Source organism: Manacus vitellinus, unplaced genomic scaffold (assembly GCF_001715985.3).
Source record: "Manacus vitellinus isolate BGI_N305 unplaced genomic scaffold, ASM171598v3 scaffold_4_pilon, whole genome shotgun sequence".
Classification (NCBI taxonomy): Eukaryota; Metazoa; Chordata; class Aves; order Passeriformes; family Pipridae; genus Manacus; species Manacus vitellinus.
The window spans coordinates 26,647,394-26,665,534 of record NW_021940604.1 but is presented as its reverse complement, the minus strand read 5'-3'; the positions used below and the strand labels follow the sequence as shown (position 1 = coordinate 26,665,534).

The following is an 18,141-nucleotide window of genomic DNA, read 5'->3' as shown; positions in this document are numbered from 1 at the left end:
TATACTAAAATAACATTTCTTCTGTAAGCCAGCTCCTTTTGTGCTACTGAAAGAAATAATAATGAGAAAGTATTCCAGCAGGAGGAGCTGGTTTAGAAGCAAATGGATTCCATGGCAACTCCTGACTCTACATGACACCTAATAACTAGCATTTATGTTGGAAATTGTCTGTGTAAAAATTGTACCCCAGATCTGATCTTCTTATAGGGTTTTCCCCTCATTTTAAAGTAAAAAACTCATAGGGTGCTTGGTTGTTTTTTTTTTTTTTTTAATATAGATGAAAAAATAACCATGAAATAAAATTACTTTGTCTGCCTCAAATGTAAGCTTAGGCAAGTTGTTTTCAAATGCATTTAATTTTTAAAAAAAAAAATATTTCAGAAATAAAATATTTGGTGGGAAATGTATTGATCTGTCAAGGAAAGAGCTGTATAGGTTCAGCACACTGGAACTGTGTAATTTTTAATATCCTGGGATATCCATATTCAACAGTTTGAAACATAACACAAGAAGATCCAACTGAATCAGACCATTAGCTTGGTTCTCACACTGCTGAATACACCAGGAGAATCTTGTCATGGGGCAGCTGGAAAATAGCCCAGTCCTATGGGCATCCTGTTTGCAGTCAGTCAGCCAGTCTGACTGATTTATGATCTGAAGAATGTAGATTTATATCCTTCTGTGTCATGATCCCATCTAGTGCACGTGTGGGGCCTGACAACTGCTGTTGTTTGAGTGTGGAATATTTGAACTTGCTATTTTATACCTAAATTGAAAGAAATCTGTTCTTAAACTGTCACATGATAAGCAACCTTTGCCTTTGACAGTTTCAGTAGTACTCATGACCGAGAGAGCATTAGCTGAATTTAACCCTGGAGATAAAGTTTTCTGTACACGCTTTGTGGCCTGACTGTTTTCTCAGCCATCTGTTGCTTGAGGACCTCAGATGGTAGAAGAGACAGTCTAGCCTTGGCAAAAATATGTATCTCCTTGGTCAAATGACAGCTGATTTAGGTTTGTGTTGTTCATCCCTCTTCAGTATGAGTGAAAGAACAATGAAAGTGTGGCTGAAAAAAATCCTTCCTGATTCTGTGATTGTTTGGCCAGGGACAAGTGCAATCACAGATGGTGTTCTAAGGTGCAAGAGAAGGGTGGCCAAAGTTAGGAAGATGGAAGTCTCTGGGGTAGTCTAATCTTAATGCTAGGTGTTACTGGTAGCATCTGTATTTATGTATTGATACCTTTTGAAGATGTCCAACACCATTTAACTCTTTGCCCAAGGAAAGGAGTGTTTTCTTCCTCTTTCTGCCCATACAGACAAGATTGGTCTAAAACACCTATTGCTCAAAACATGGAGTAGTCTTCAGCAAATACACTAAATGGATGGATAGAAAATGAGTCTTGGTTTAGCTCATCTTTTACTGTAACTTATAATTAGATGCTGGCGTGGAGTTCCTTCAATGGAGAGCCTGATCTGACACAAAGGTATTTGTAACTAGCACTTGGGATCAAAACCAAACTACTCTAAGAAAAGTTATAACAGATTACAAAGCAAAGGTGATTTGAAAAAAAAAAAGGAAAAAAAAGGCAGGGCTAAAGTCAGATATTGGGACTCAGTTTGAAGATAAAGGCATAGAAATTGAAAAGGCAATGGAAAATACAGAAAGGCCAGAGAAAGGTGCTCTGACTAGCAGCAGTAGTAAGAAAATAATTTTTTAACTTGTTTGGGTGCATGTGTTTATTTTTACCTACAGAGGGAAAGTAGGTACACCACAGAAAAGAGAAAGAAGGATATAAATGAAGCAAAAACAATACTAGACTGATTAGGATTTGAAACGGAAGTGAGGTGAGGGCTGAAACAGAAGACTGGTCATAATTATGGGGAAGGAAGAAGAATTAGGAAAAATAGAATTTTCAAAGAGGGAATTACTTGATTTAACCTTCTTTCTGTATCTTATTGCATTGCTATTTCTCATAGCCTTAAGTTTTGTGTTTTGGAGAAGAGAAGGCAGAACAATGTTGCATTGATAATCTGAGCTGGACTGGCATTCTTACATGAAAAGAAAAGGGGCAGATAAAAGAATGAAATCATGACTGTGGACAAAGTATGGTTGTTATTCTCATTCATTATTGCCTGTTCAATTGCAGGAATATAAAGGGGTGTGAGTAAAGAAATGAAGCAGTGAAAGTTAATTTTAAAGGAGATTGTCTTCTCCAGTTACACATAAATCTAAATCATAGACAGGGATCTGATTCCAGTCAGTAATCTTTTTGCTCTTTCAAAGGAATCAAAGAAATATTTCTCTTCCGAATGTTAGTTTTAGTGGGTACTTACTGAAGGAAGCTTCATAGCAGTGGCAACAGTTACTGCTAACTTCAATGGCTTGTTATGTTCACCTAAATAAGTAACATGTTCATGTTACTAAAATATTTAATGTATATGATTATATATATACATGTAACATTCTACCACAAATTTATTTATTCTTCCTTCCCTGAGAAATGTTGATGTAACTGACTATTTTATTAATGTCACTTGCTATGCTTCCAAATGTAAGGAAACAGACCAGCTTTTAATGTTGACTACTTATTCTTAACATCAAGTTGGTATGATACAACATGAGAGCTGTGAGTGCAAGTGTGTAAAATGGAAAGAAGAGTACATATAGTTTATAAAATTAATAGTATGAACTTCTTTAGGTATATAAAGAAAGCCTAAGAAAGGCTTTTTAGCAAGAATCTCACCTGTAAATGCACCCAGAATAGAATTCAAGATGTGAAGTGCTTAAATTCCCCTATCTGGTGAGCGTGGAAAATCTGGTATCTCAAATGAGACTGGATAACTGCCTATGAAGAGGGAAGTCTAGCACAGTGATGGAACACAGAAATGTAACTTACTTTGGTACCTTGCTTAAGACTATAGGAGAAATGCTTCTCTGTTTAGAATAAATTACTTGGAATCTTCCCCTGAAAATAGAAGCTTGCTGTCTTTCAGAATGAGGCATAGGACCTGTCCTTTCTTATTTAAAAATAGCTCCACTATCCCATCTGCTCGCATACAAAATTCCTTCCTTCAGTTCTTTCTTCCCTTTTCTGACCACATTTTCCCCTAATGTGCCCTAATCACCAGGTAAATGGTAGAGGCATGCTTTTGTGGAAGCTGTGGCATCATGTCAAAATTATTTGGTGTAATGAAAGCAGAAACGATAATATAATAAAAACAAACAGGACTACTGCCTCACAGCAGTCCTGTCTGCAGGAGTCAAAGCTCTGTTCCTCCTTGCAGATGAGAATCTTATCCTGTTTTCCTCATCTTTTTTTTCATCTAATTCCATCTTTTCATGGTCCTGAGTTCTTAATCTGTTCCTGTAAAGTCAATGGTTCCTAAGAATTTAGGATATTACCTATGCCTCCAATTCTAGAAAATACAATTTATCCCTGAATTAGAAATGTCATAAAATCTGCAGCTGTTAATCTTTGAGTCCTAGGTCTGAGTGAGGGTTTAGATAATACTAATGCTATTATCTGTTCACCCAATCCTTTGAAAGTATCAGCAGAAACTAAATTTAATCTGCTAATAATATATGTTGGGAATGTTTTTCATCCTTCAGTCTCTGAAGCTAAAGAGCAATGCACCAACAGAAAGAAACTTTAGTGTACTTTTTGGTCACGTAATGTTGGGCTTTCTTTCTGTTTTTTTTTTTTTTGTTTCCTTAAAAGCACTCGTTTCTCAAAAGATTTTCACTGATTTGATTAAATTAATCCAGCTGTTTCCCAAGACTTTCAGACAACTAAGTAGGCACTACATGTTTTTAAAGTGAAGAAACGAAGTGTTTGGAATTCTTATCAGTATTCTTGTGGTGAGGTTTCTCCTTTTATATTTAATGTTTATAAAAATAGAATATTCTAGCAATCCATCTGGACCTGTTCTAGAAAAACCCCCTTATTTACTAAAGTTTTTGGTCCCTTAAGGTCAGCATTCCTGGAAGACCATAGTCCCGGCAAAATTTTGGACAGGTTTCAGTTATTGGAACTGCATTTAATTTTGGAATAGAAATTTAGTCTCCTGTTTCCAAAACGGTGCCTCAGAGCATCCCTCTGGGCATTCTGTCTTGCCAGTGAAGGAAGCTGAAGCATGACCTGGCAGGTTGTCATACTCCTCCCCTCTTGTAGGATCTGTAGGGCTGAGGAGTGGGCATGAACTTTCCCTGTAAACTTAGGAGTTGTTGAGAAATGCGTGGTAGCTGACACCTTACTGAGCACCTCCTAGACAGAAAGTGAACTGAGTGTGTAGTGTCAGTCTCTCCCAGAGTGTTCCTGAGAACGCAAACATTGATGCAGATATTTTGGTTTCAGCATTATAAAGGAAGATCTATCAATGCACATTCTGTGACAATTTCCCAGGGAAGTCCAGATTGTATTTATGTGCCAAAGATGATGCACAACACTTCAGTTCTGAAAAAGTTAAACAGCAAAACAAACCCCAAACAAAGCCCAACTAATCAAACAAAAAACCCAAAACACTTTCCGCACATCAACAAATTAAAAATAATTATCTCATGACTTTTGTTTTGCAACAGTATGATCCTGCTTAATTCAGCTTTCATAACCCAAATGTCCATCCTCCTGCTTTTAAGCACCTAAGGAGTTTGAGTGTCATTGCTTTATGTCTCATGGCTTTATGAATGGACATTATTCTAGGAGATTGGTAGCATTTCTTGGCTCTTTAGGGTTGAACTAGATGAATTCATTGCTTAAGTCAGTTCCTTTTACCATTATAAGTACTTGAATTTATAATTTAGTTATAGTTTTTTAAATGATTTAGTAGATAGTTTAAATATTAGATGGATTAATTCTAGATAATTCTAGAACAGGTAAAATCAATTAATTTCATTCAGACAAGATGACAGTTTTGCTTTCAGCTGCTTTCTCATAAAGGTTACACAGTCTGTAACTCACTGAAAAATTAAGTGTTCTGCAAATTTGATGTCTAAGTGAAGTTTTCAGGGTTACAGTTGGTATTTCCTTTCTTGTGCTTCTAGCTTGAGTATTGAGGAGTTTAGGGACAAAAAAAATTGTTGTGTTAGCTGTTATCCATTCTTATAGGTCTTGTAGGCTTATGAAATGAGACTGTAGTAATCAGATGATGAATATAGATGCAAGAAAAAAAACTCTGTTGAGCAAGTTTGTTTCTATTTTCTCCAAGTTTTAACTTCATGGTCAGGCTTTTCATAAGACTGAACAGGATGAAAGTGCTGTTGCAGCACCCCTCAGGTATGTCATGCTGTGAAGGTAAAACCTGGGGACCATCAGCAGCATTAGGGCAAAAGTCTTCTACTATTGCAGTCTGGCCGCAAGATATTGACATGTCACAAAAATAACCCAAACAATTGTAAAACAAAAAAACCCAACCCAAACACAACAAAACAACCCCCCAAAAAACCCCCAACCAACTTTTATGAAAGATGTTCATCTGTTGGTGACAATTTCTGTGTTTAGCTTATCAGCAGGAGGCAAAACTTGTTAGCAAAAGTTTCAGAAACTTTACCTAGCTGTGATTTGGGGACCACTGCAGAAGGCGACACTGCAACTATATAGGACTGGGGGAAAACAAAGTCCTGTGACTTGCAACCTCTGTGAATGTGTCCTGCAACCTATAAACCTTTTGCTAAGAGGTCTTTGTGAAGCCTTCTGATGCACATGCTACTGGACATGCTACTGCACATCCACAAGGATGAGGCTGACAGATGTCAATTTTTGCATGTAGGAGTCAAGGAAACATATATGAGAAGCACAAAGGCAAAACTTGTATTCGACTAGATGTGTATCATGTGCATGGATATGGCCCATAACTATTTCACTTCCTTCAGTTCTGAGCATTTAATTGCCAAGAACTGAGAAACCTCCACATCCCATCTAAGTGAGTCAAGTAACTTAGAATTAAAATCTAAAATTAAACTGGCATTTGCCTCAATCATACAGCTAACTTTGAGGCATATTTTGCACCTGTCTTATTTGCTTAAAGTATTCTTGAAGTAACATTGCATCATATTTTGAGTTTAGCACAGTAGGGCCTTATGCGGTTATTTGTAGACTGTACCTTGCAGGAACCTAATCATGGAACAGGACTTTCTCTCTGCTACATTTCCTATAAAGAGAGAATGAAGTTCCCTCAAAGGTCCTATCCCAGAATGCTTAGTCCAAGTGCAACATGGGAGACTGTGAGCAGGGGAGTAGGGCTGGTGTGGGACAGGGCAGAACCACGCCAAAGAAACAGCAAGATCCTGTAATTGATGTAAACTGTTAAATAGTCACTTAGTCTCTCTTGGTACAGGGTTGAACAATTTTATGTTGTATTTTAGATAGGGCAAAAAAGCAAAAAAATAAAGGGGGGATTAATCTTGTTATGAAGGGGCCTTTTAATGGAGGTTACAGGAGACAGAGTCCTCTGGATATTTTTTCCAGCTCTGCCTTTAGACATTGCCAGCATTTGAGAAAATAAAATAAGGCTTAATTGCAGAATCTTCACAGCTACAAAGATGACAGTTTATCAGAACCTGATATTACTGTGCTACCACAACTTGTAATTAGTTCCTAATTAGTTGGATTTGCTGAAAAATACATAATGGGAACTCACCATGTGTTATTGGCATCTGAAACAATTTCATCCTGTTAGCTAGAAGAAATTAGTGCTGCCAAGAGCGTAAGCCTAATTTTCCCACATTAGCACTGCCCGATAGAAACTGAGTTACTTCCAATCCAAGGTGCAAATTTGCTACTGTGTGAAGAATGCTGTTTATCACATTTTATGTAGAGATTTAGAGTGTAGTTAGAAAAGAATAGTGATATTTCTAGATTCCCTTTTCTACCACTGTTCTTGCCAGTAGTTAATAGCATAAAGTCAATAGCTCTATAACTATTTGTACATGTATCACGTTATCAAGAGCATGATTTTTCAAAAATGCCCAATTCACCTCTGCTATCATTACAATTAGTGGGACTCTTAACATTTGGAATGATAATATTCATCCCAGAACACTTTTCATTCTTTATTTCATGGGTTTTCTAGCATATGAACAATAGCCAATGTCTGTATTTAATTTCCTTTCCCCTCCATGTTCTCACTTCTGTTGTAAAGTCTAGATTTGGGCCCCCCATCCCCCTCAGTGGTCACATGGTATTTTCAGTGAGATCTCCATCTTGTCCTCTCATCTGTGTGATCTTTGTCATTGTGGAATGGGATGTCACCAATTCTGCTGTGTATGGATCTTCTGCAAGGAGAGATCCAAGCCTTCTGTTTCAAGTATATATTTTGATCGAGAGTCTTGATAGGACAAGACTAAACTGGAGGAAAAAGCTGCAGTGAAGCCTAATGCTTAGGCTTAGTGAAGCTTTAATGCTTGCTCTTTCTGAGGAGATGTGAGCAAAGAAGGTGGTTGTGATTTCCTAGGGATAGGGATGCTGAAGAAAGACTTGGAGAGTCCTGGATTCAAATCCTGTTGATGCAGTATGGTGCTCATTAGAAGATCTAAGTACAAGATATATTGTATACATATTTAATTACAAGGTGGTGTAATCATTGTGGAGAATCCTTTACTATAAAGCTAGTTCCTTTTGTCTAGATAGGAATTATATTCTCTGCAGGAATTAATTATGAAGAGACTCATTTAGTCCAAGCAGTACAATTGCTTTCCAGAGAATAATATTCTTCTTTTAATATAGAATTTCCCTTCACACACTGCCTGAAAGCAGCTTAACCTCTTACTGCTACCAACGTATGACATTAGTAACAAAGTCAGTTTGTTCATTCACAGCTTTTGCAAATCACTTCAGAAAAACGTGCATCAAAATTCCTGTGGACATAAGTCTTGGCACCACCTGCTGAAGTGCAGTGCGCTCTGAGAAGATTTGCCATTTTAAAAAGACGCGTGGGAATCAAACATAGCTGATAGAACAGGCACAGTGTGTAAGTAGAAATGGGAGTAACCACTAGCAGCAGCAGTCTTTCTAGCCTTTCTGTAGATCTGTCTGTCTGGCCATCCTATGACATCTAAACCTTTTGTCAGAAAATATTTCTCATGAAGCAGGAGAATTCTCCCTTCTCATAAAATTGCTTGGAAGAGAGAGTTTTGAAACACTTATGCTTCTTCTGACTTACAAAATAGCATGGGCTTGATTAGTTAATTGAGTATCTAAGCATCCACCTCGTGATCCTGGCCCCCATGATGTGGAGACAACAGAAGAGACATATGACCTATGAAAGACTTCCTGTCTTCTGGAGTGGCAGCTGGAATGTCTTTGGTTATTTTAAATCTCATTAGATGCAGTTAAGAAACTGAACTGCATACTTATGACTAAACAAGTGATAGGGACTCAATTTGGTTACCTGAATGTAGATACCTAATGCTATTTCAGATTACTTAGTTTAACTGAGGCATGCACAGAGAGGGACACACAACACCACCGTGTTTCACAGCTGACAGCCCTCTACAGACAGTGCATGTTCTTCTGGAGCTGAATGTAGAGGCCAGATGAGATATTGCATACTAAATGGCACCAGATCTCTTGAATGTAAGCAACTAAATCAAGGCCCAAATGTGCAATTTAGCTGGAGACCTTTAGGTTGTGGAAAAAACATATATGGTTTGCTTGTATTGCCTTACTTTGCTCTATTTAGTACTTACTACATAGGCTACAATAGTGTATATACCACATCACAGGACGATGAGCTTAAGTAATTCCATGATAATTTACTGCCACTAATACAGATAATGTCTCTGAACATTATCTGTTTTTTCATATCTTTTACAGGAAGTGGAAGGAACTAAAGGGAAGTCTACCCTAAATGTGAGGAGTGAAGGCAAGACAGTGATAATTCAACATCTCTCATTAGTAAATAAGCCTCTTCACAGAGAAGTGGTGCTTGTCAGACTAGTTCATCAAACTGTCTTAAAAATACCACAGCCTCTTCTTCTTGAGGGAGGAAGATAGGAATTCTTTCTCTTGGATTTTTCAGCTAAATACTGATTCTAATCAATTTGCTTAAATTCATTCTATATTACTTCAGACTTTGTCTTCACGAATACAATACTTTTGTAAGGGAAAAAAAGTTTCAAAAATGTTATTTGAAATTTCATCAAACTATTTCTAAAAGCAATTAATATGCTAGGAAATACAGCATTTCCAAACCAAAGTACAAATGGTACAAATGACATTACAGAAACTCTTTAATTGATTAATACAGAATACTGAAGCTATTGTCTACTACTCTGCTGTTAGACTCTTCTGTGATGTACATTTATGAAGCAACAAGCGCTAGCATCACTATGTTGGTATGTTGTTTGTCTGTGGCATAGTTTTTTTTCTTAATTAATTAAAATTGTTGAGAGACAATACATTGCTTCAGCCAGGAATTTTTCTTAAGAAAGGACTTAATTTCTGTGAAAACTTACTTGTGGACTAGATGATACAATTCTCTTAAAAATGGACTAAGAAACTGTGTGGATAACCAAACTACTGCCTACCAATTTGAAAAGTCCATTTGCTCTGTGACACAATACTATATTATATTGATATAGTCTAAATGGCAAAGGTGGTAATTGTATCATCTAGCCAGCTGTAAATATAGTCACAACTTTTTCTATTATTGTCCCACTTTCTTAGGCACATTTCTATAGGTAATATATTACCTATAATAATAAATTAAAAAATTTTTCATCAAGAGGTGATGAAAACACTCAGCTACAGAACTGATTATCTTAAAAATGCTTCTCACAATTTAGAGGTGCTGGATATAATGAAATGAATTAATGGTTAACTATTGACACTTTGAAATCAGCCAGCCTCCTGCTCGCTGCAGTGTGGTGTTGCCAGCAGGTCGAGAGAGGTGATCAGCACTGGTTATGCCACGCTAGCGGAGCACTGTGTCTGGTTTGGGGCAGAGACATGAACATGCAGGAGGGAGTCCAGCAAAGGGCCACAAAAAAAGATGATGAAGGGACTGGAGCATCTCTCACATGAGGAAAGGCTGAGAGAGCTGGCACTGTTCAGCCTGCAGAAGGCTCAGGGGAATCTTATCAATGGATATCTGAATGGAAGATGTGACAAAACCAGAGACAACAGGCACACATGGAAACACAGAAGGGTCCCCCTTGAACAGCCAGAAACACTTTTTTACTGTGAGGGTGACCAAACCCTGGCACAGGTTGTCCAGGAAGGTGGTGGAATCTCCATACTTGGAGATGTGGTCCTGGGCAACCAGCTCTGGGTGGCCCTGCTTGAGGAGAAGGGTTAGACCAGACGATCTCTAGAGGTCCCTCCCAAACTCAGACATGCTGTGATTTTATGTGGGTGCAGCATCACTGGTGTATTTTTTTCTGTGAAGCTTCCAGGCAACAACTCTACTGTATTGTTTCATCTGGTGAAATACAATGGAAAAGATAGCCAAATGATCCTCAGAGAGCTAATCCTTATCAACTCAATGCAAAGCTGAGCAAGTGAAAACAGTATACTCAGTTTAAGGTCTAGTCTATCTGAACAAAGACGCATTGATTCTGCAGTATGTTGCCTCCAAGTATTTGGTCAGCATCTTGAATCCTCTTAAGGTTGAGGACTGGCCTCAGGATGTGTAGACTCATCACTTTATTGTGCAGCAGATGCTGCTACTTTCTCCCTTCAGATTTATGTCTTGCAGGTACTATCACTGAGCTGAGCAACTCTTAGACAGTATCTATTATTGCCTGGCAGAACTCTTCAAGCCACCTGTTGCAAAAACCATTTTTGGAGCCTCACGCTCTCTTTTTTACAGAACATAGTCAACCACTTTATCACTGAGCCCTGGAACAGGACTCTCAGTTTTATATGCCCTAGTCCTTCAAAATTCGGGAAAAAACACTATGGAAATTGTAAGTCTGTAATATATATGTGAGTGTATATATATGTATGTACGTAAGTGTAAAGGGTAAACTTTAATTATTATGTAATTATATAATTTGCATCATTGCTACACTGGAAATATTTTATACTACTTAGCTTGCCTTTATAACCCCATTTACTGCTTACATAATTATTATAAATATGTGAAATTTTCCTTTAGATTATCATTTTCAAAATGTACTACACATAAGAGGAGGACTGTGTCACTACATCTCTCATATTTTGCACACAAATACAATGCAAAATGTTCTTATGGGCATATTTTTATTAAACATGAAATATAACACATCCATCAATATTTTCAGCAGTTCTTAGATCAAATTTTGTATTTTTCCCTATAAATTAAAAAAGTTGACTATTTAAATGCCATTAATACACAGGCTATAGAACACTTTTCAAAATGAAGATGATAGCCCTGAATTTGCATAAATTACATTATCGGTCAGTCTTTTATTTTGATGTTTTAAAATTCAGTTAACAAAATGACTTCCCAAAGAAGAGAGATGAAACAAGAAAAGACAAATCTTCATAAAGGAGTAAGGCCACTGTGGCTAACTCTGTGTCATCAGAGTCAATACAGTAGTCACTTTCAATTTCCTAGTTGTCTTGAGGTTTGAAGTTGGTTCCACTAAGGCAAATGCATTTTTGGATGTCCCAGAATGACCAGATGTCTTAGTTGCAAGACCAGTTCTTTTGACTGATTGGCCTTCTGACTGACAGATGGCCTTACTTCAGAGCCAGATGACTCATGGCATCAGACACCTCCATAGTGACTTGTGCTGAAGTACTTGCTGGCACAATCTTCAGGTAAATGTCATACTGTTGGTCCAAGCCAAGGTAACTGTCACTCATGAGATACAGTGTGTAGATACACCTAAAATGTAAAAGCAGAATTGTTACTTTGGAAATTAGGTCTTGACTACTCAGAAAAGATAATAATTAAGAGAACTTAATTTGTAAACTTGTCATACTTTCCAGGAGTTTCTGGAGTATAAAAAGCAACAGAAACAGTATTTCGATTTCTGACATATCCAGTTCTTTTCAGGGCGATGAGTTCTTTTTTATCGACTTCTCCCAGTATCAAAAACCATCCTTCATCCTTAACTTTGGGGAATCGAGGAGCAATTGCTTTACTGTCCTGCTTTCCCTGTTGGGGAAAAGAAACAGCTTAGGAAAAACTAGAAATACCCTTTCCAGAATGCCATTCTTCCTTGAATGAAAAACACCTTGAAAACACATTGTTATGAATTGTTAGAATTTTGCCAGACTAAAATATTGTTGTTTTTTCTTTCTAGATGAAGGGTTTAAAAAAAAGAAAAATCATAGTCCACAGATAAAAATCCAGAATATGATACAATTCCACTTATTTTGTAAACTACTAAAACTTGAATGGAAATAGGGTTCCCTTTCTGTAATTTAACCTAATATATTTTGAATGTTATTCTCTGCAAAAGGGTTAATTGTAAACCTAGTGTCTTTATTTAAAGCTAAACAACATTGTTCAAGATTAATATAAAGACAAAACATCACGAGAAGTATTTATTTGAGGCTGACATAGCAAAAGGAAAGATTATTTTAGTTATTCTTTAAGACAGTGACTTTACTGCTGGAAGCTGAAGACAGAATGATGCACAGTCAATCAGCATTCATTTTGTGTTTTGTAGAGGGAAAGGTTTTACTGAAGATTTATACAGAAGAAAAAGCACCACCACAGCAATGAAGCTTTAGAAACAGTTTGATCCAGCTGTTTCTTACAAAAGAGGGATCAAATTGTAGGAGAGGTTTATAATACAGTGATCACTGCATGAAATGCTTCTGCTCCTCTCTTTTCCATGGCTTCTGGCTAGGAAAAGTCTCTGTCGGTAACTGGCACAGCAAATAGAATGATGTACGGATGAGGTCTGACTCTTTGTCCTTCCTAAAATAAGACAGTTTCCCCTTGCAGTTATGGTGAACCTGCTGTAGTCAGGACAAGAAGTCTTTGGGGAAATAAGAATATTTTTCAAATATAATTCATGACTAATTTAACTTCAGGATTTTCAACAGAACATATGTATCTCCATTACTATTTTTATCAAAATGAAATTGTCTGAAGAGTCTCAGAAGTAACATCTAAAACTGTTCTCCACTTGTATCTTGAGCTCTTCATATCTTAACAAAAATGATGGTAATTATAATTCTTAATTGTTTGAAATGTTAGAAAAATTAATTAGCAAAACTATAATCATGGTGGTCCATATGCCAGTCATGGTATGTAAAGGAAGGAAAAGGGCATCTATAAATAAGTGACAGCTACAGTGCCAGCAGTGCCCACTGTGAATGCAGGAGGCACGGTCTAACTCTTCCAAGAGCTGACAAGCAGGTACCCCAAGCTTCTGCTGCTGGAGGCAGAGCAGGTGGAAACCTGTGCAGCTGTTGGAGTTTCTGGCTTTGCACATGAAGACCTGCTGAGGGCCCAGCAAGGTGATCAGCCCAAGAGGCAACAGGATGTGCTTTAACTGGCAAAAGGGGTGGGACTGAAGTGTAGGTGTGAGAAAGAATTGTATGTGAAAGTTGTTCTAGGAGCTGCTCAAAAAAGCATGAAGTGTAAAATATAAGGAAAACATCCTCAGTAAAGGCCTGAGGATGTGTTACGAATAGAAACATATTTAAAGGTATGAGACTGGTATGCAGTTTGGGTGCACCTGGGAATACAATCAGGAAGCTTATAAACTAGTTTGAATTTTTTTCATTGACTTGAATTGGTCTAGGATTTTACCTTAAGAGCCTATTAACTATCCTATTGCAACCTGAAGATAAACATTTGCTTCATTACTAATAAAGAAAAGCCTTTGAAAGTGTTTATAACTCAAATAATACTCAAACCATAAAACCCCCTGTTATACTGTATAAAGCATCATTGATAATATAAATATATTATTGGACACTTGTGTACTTGGGAAAGAAATGATAATCTACCTGATACCCCATCTGGGTTCTCTGCAGATTTATTTGGAGCACATACTCTTGATCAGCATGCAGTTTGATCCATCTTTTTTCATCTCGTGTGTCTGTTGTCAAAGAAGGAACAGGTACTTCACTCTGCGGCTGAACCGGGTCATCCCAACTGCCCTTAATGCTCAGACTGACATTTAGAATTGGCAAACGGCACAAGAAATTCCAAGCCTGTAGAAAAAACAGATCCCTGTGGATTACAGGACAATCTATACAATCAATGTCACTGTAACAATAACAATTCAATGTGCAGTCCACATATTCTATATTAATATTTTATTGTGTATTAGAATATCATATATAATCATATGATTCTCAATCATAAGCATAAAATACTTTTCATTAATCTTTTATGCGACTTTCTTCTTAGCAAATAAAACAAACGTGAAACTCCTCAAGCACATTACACATGCCTCAGTAAGACTACTAATGTCTGAACACTGGAAAAATTCCTTACTGCTCCCGATTAAAGTACTTTTTTTCCCTATAAGCCACTTAAAAACTAGTATAATTAAGTTTTAAATTAAACTTCCTTAGCATAATCCATAAAGAACAAGCCACTGCAGTGCTAATTAGCAATAGGCAAACCTCAGAGAGTTCAGAGGATCAGTTCAGATAATTAACCAAAAGTTCAACTGCATATCCAAAGTTATCCCTATTTTTTTTAAGTTTTTCTCATGAACTCTCCTTCTTGGTGTCCTCCTGAGGAATTTTAAGTCTCTGTGGTTTCTGTTGAACTGCAACAGGTCCTCAACTTTCTTCTATCCTTGTGCAGAGAACTGTTAGAGGATACAATTTGCGTAGTTGAATATGACACTCTCTTGACCTTAAAAAGGCATCCTGAATATGCAGCCCTAGGTCTCTCTCATTTTGGTCTCTATCAGACAAGGAAAAGCATCTCTGAGAAGCTGGGACAAAAATGGAAGGGAGTAATGCAGGCTTTCATTTAGTAAAAAAGAAAATCAGCATGTTCACTTAATGAAATTTATTAGGAAAAATACATGGGATTGGCTGTGGGATGGAGGCAGTGATTTGTGGCCTCACTGTGGCTGAAAAAGATGGGTGAAGCTGGCACTGGAGTAAAAAACCCAGAAGACCAAGAACCACCCTCTGCCCTGCTGTTGTTCCACTCCCAGAACAAAACAGGAATCAGCATATATGAAAAGCTAGAGGGTGGGAAGCAGAAGGAGGAAAGAAGAATATTGATCTTAGTACAGAGCCATCAGATGCCAAAATGGGAACTTGTGGGAATGAAGAGGGTAGGCATTGTTGCATACTATCATGGAACAGAAATGTTTTATCTGGAAAAAGACTAAAGCATATTTTATTTTTTAAGTATTAGTTTGACCATCATGTGTTTCAACAAAATGTATTTTCATTTAGATTGCGCTTGATGTGTCTGATTACTTTTTCTGTGCTGGAAGGCCTAGAGCCCAAATAAAAGCTCAGTTTGCTTCTTGCAGACATCATTGCCAAGAGACATGCTGGCAGTAACAGTATATGGATACTATGGATACATAATTAGGGATACAGTAGCCAGGGTAAGCCAACCCAAGGTTGCACTGCGGGGGTGCTGTCCCTCTCTCCAGCGTCTTCCCCGCCAGCTAGCTGTCCCCTCTCCATCACTGGTATGTTGGCATCACCATGCTGGGATTGTGCACCTAGATGGATCATCTTGCTAATCATTTTGGTGACAGCATGAACTTAGCATAAAGCTGATTGTGGAAGCATATTCTCTAATCCTGTGACTCTGAATAAGCATGAAGCTCCAGTGCCACCGAAAGAAGTGGTTCAGCCTCCTCCCCTGCTGGCACAAACATTCATGTAGCCACTTGGCTACAGGCCATTTTTCCTGTCAGCGACAGGGTTGATATGATCCCTCCTCCTCCCCTGTCCCCAGATGCTCATTCCCACCTCCTTGCCTGAACCAAACACAGCGTTTGTGCAGCTGTGCGGTGAGCTGGGTCAGGGGAGGTGAAAACAGCACGGGGAGGGCAGGACTTGCCTATTTAGGCTGCAGCATAGGCTTATTTGGATTAAAATGGCTGCATTATCAGAGCCTGGCTGAACCAAATGAGAAAACTGATTTAAGCTAAAAACTAATCTCTCTCTCTCTCTCCTTCCTCTTCCGTGTGCTGCATGAACAGCTGTGTCTGTTCAATGGAGAAGGTGGGAAGGGCCAGCTGTGAATGCTCAGGAACTGCAGCGCAAAAGCAGGGGACATGGATGAATTGCACTGATATTCTTAATGGTGTCTGAGCTAAGAAAGGACAGAAAAATTGTAAGAGAAACTAAGCAGCTAGAACTTTATGCAAAAATATATCCCTCTCTGTCCCAGCTCTGAAGTGAAAAGAGGAAAAAAGGCATCACTTTGAAGAAGGATTAAAAAACACACTGACATTCTTAATGAATTAATTATTGCCAGGATTTTGATACATTTAACAAAAGACTACTAAAACCACCTCCAGCAGATCACACTGGATGACAACTTGAGTTGTAACATCTCAACTGGCAAATGATTTTATGTTTAATGTAAAGGTTTTTAAGAAGAAATTTACTGTAGAAACTCTACAGAGCTACTCTGTGAGAGTCTCCGTGCATCTAAGCAGTTTACTTCTGCTGTGCTCAGGAGAGGCACCCTAATATATACCAATATTCTGTTATACTTTAGATATCATTTAACTTGAAAACTTTTATGTGTAGTCTCTCAGAGGACAAGACCTGTTACAAATATGTTAGAAGGAAGTCTAATTTCAGCAGAGATCACAATGTATGAACTCCTTTAGTAGAATTACCTGTAACTTTCCCCACAGTCTGGTGAAGACTGATCTGGGTTGGTTTATACCATACAACCCAAACACAGACTATTTCTCAAAGGCTCTCATGTCCTCATGTAGTTTTCACAGTGCAAACAAACTGAAGCAACTCTGAGTAACTTTCTAATTAGATAAGAAAGTAGATGTAATATGTCATCCGGTCATTAACAGTTGGATTTGATGATGTTAAAGGTCTGTTCCAAACTAAAGGATTCTATGATTCCTTGATTTTACAGGTCTTGTGTATTTGAAAATTAAAGGCCAGGTTAGAACTGCTTGATCATTGGTACAGTATGAACAGTAGGCTGTCTTTTTATCATCCATGCAATGTGGAGAAATGAAGAAATGCTTTTCTCACCAAGGGAAAAAAGTCAAGTAGTCACAGCTGAAAATGAAAGAAGATTATAGGAACACAGACACTTCCAGAGTAAAAGTAGGTAATACTACAGTAGGGATAATATTTATTTTCAGTATTGAAGTTTATTTGTTCTCTTTCAATAATATCAATATCAACTTAATATTTTAAAAGGTGCCTAGTGTCTAAGTGACTTAGAAACTGGAAAAGATTTGTTAAAGATATATCATTCAGAATGAATCACTGAAACAAACATAAAGTTTCGACCAAAGATTGGGGTTAGCTTTTGAATTTAGGCTGCCAGCTTTTAAAGCCCCGCTGACTTTCAATGAGGTTTAGAATTATAACACTAACTTTTGGAAAATTAAACTCAGGCTCCCAAGTCACTTAGTTATTTTTTGACAATTTTACTGGGGTTTTTGCTATATAGGAGGACAAAAGCACACATTACCTCCTTTTAAATATGTCAACAGGCCCAACATGTGCATGTACATATAAACTATATGTTTACTTACCAAGCCCATAGATTTAAATCATAATCACATGAGAAATTCTTCATGAACCTTTGGCAACATGATTAGTATTTTTGCCAATAATCTGTCTCCCCAGGACCTAGCCTAATATTCCAAATCCATGAGCAGCTTCAAGAGTGCTATTTAAAAATTAATTATCAATCTGCTTAAAAGACATTTTCTTCTTTCCAAATGTGAAATTTCTTCCTTTTCCTGTCTACCTGAAATTTATGTAAAGCTCAAGCAGTTCTCACCAGTTTCCTGCTAGAAAGAGGTTTAAGATATGAGTTCACTATATTTTCAGTGAGAAATAAATGGTTTGTTAGGAAAAGAATGTTTTTGGCAATTTAGTGGCATACTTACCACTTTATTTGACTCTGTTCATGTCTGTGCCAGAAGGCTAGGCTTAAACTCTGTACCCTGATATTCTTTCTTTATAGAAAACATATCTTACAGATGCATTCATTTTTGAAGAATTTTTCTCTTGGTTAGCCCCTGCCTCTGTGAGCACTGAAAGACTTTACATATG

The 18,141-nt window shown here is 37.5% G+C and overlaps 1 protein-coding gene across 1 annotated transcript in view; it reads right to left on the bottom strand.

The window, feature by feature from the left end:
- Positions 1 to 11,180: 11,180 nt before the first annotated feature.
- The window catches only part of ASCC3 (activating signal cointegrator 1 complex subunit 3), a 264,177-nt gene continuing 257,216 nt past the window's right edge, over positions 11,181 to 18,141 (bottom strand). The window contains exons 40-42 of the mRNA XM_018078048.3: positions 13,894 to 14,100; positions 11,907 to 12,082; positions 11,181 to 11,809 (exon numbers count right to left, since the gene is read on the bottom strand). Coding sequence (XP_017933537.1) covers positions 11,662 to 11,809; positions 11,907 to 12,082; positions 13,894 to 14,100 — 531 coding nt within the window. The 3' untranslated portion in view covers positions 11,181 to 11,661. The remainder of the gene's footprint in view (positions 11,810 to 11,906; positions 12,083 to 13,893; positions 14,101 to 18,141) is intronic.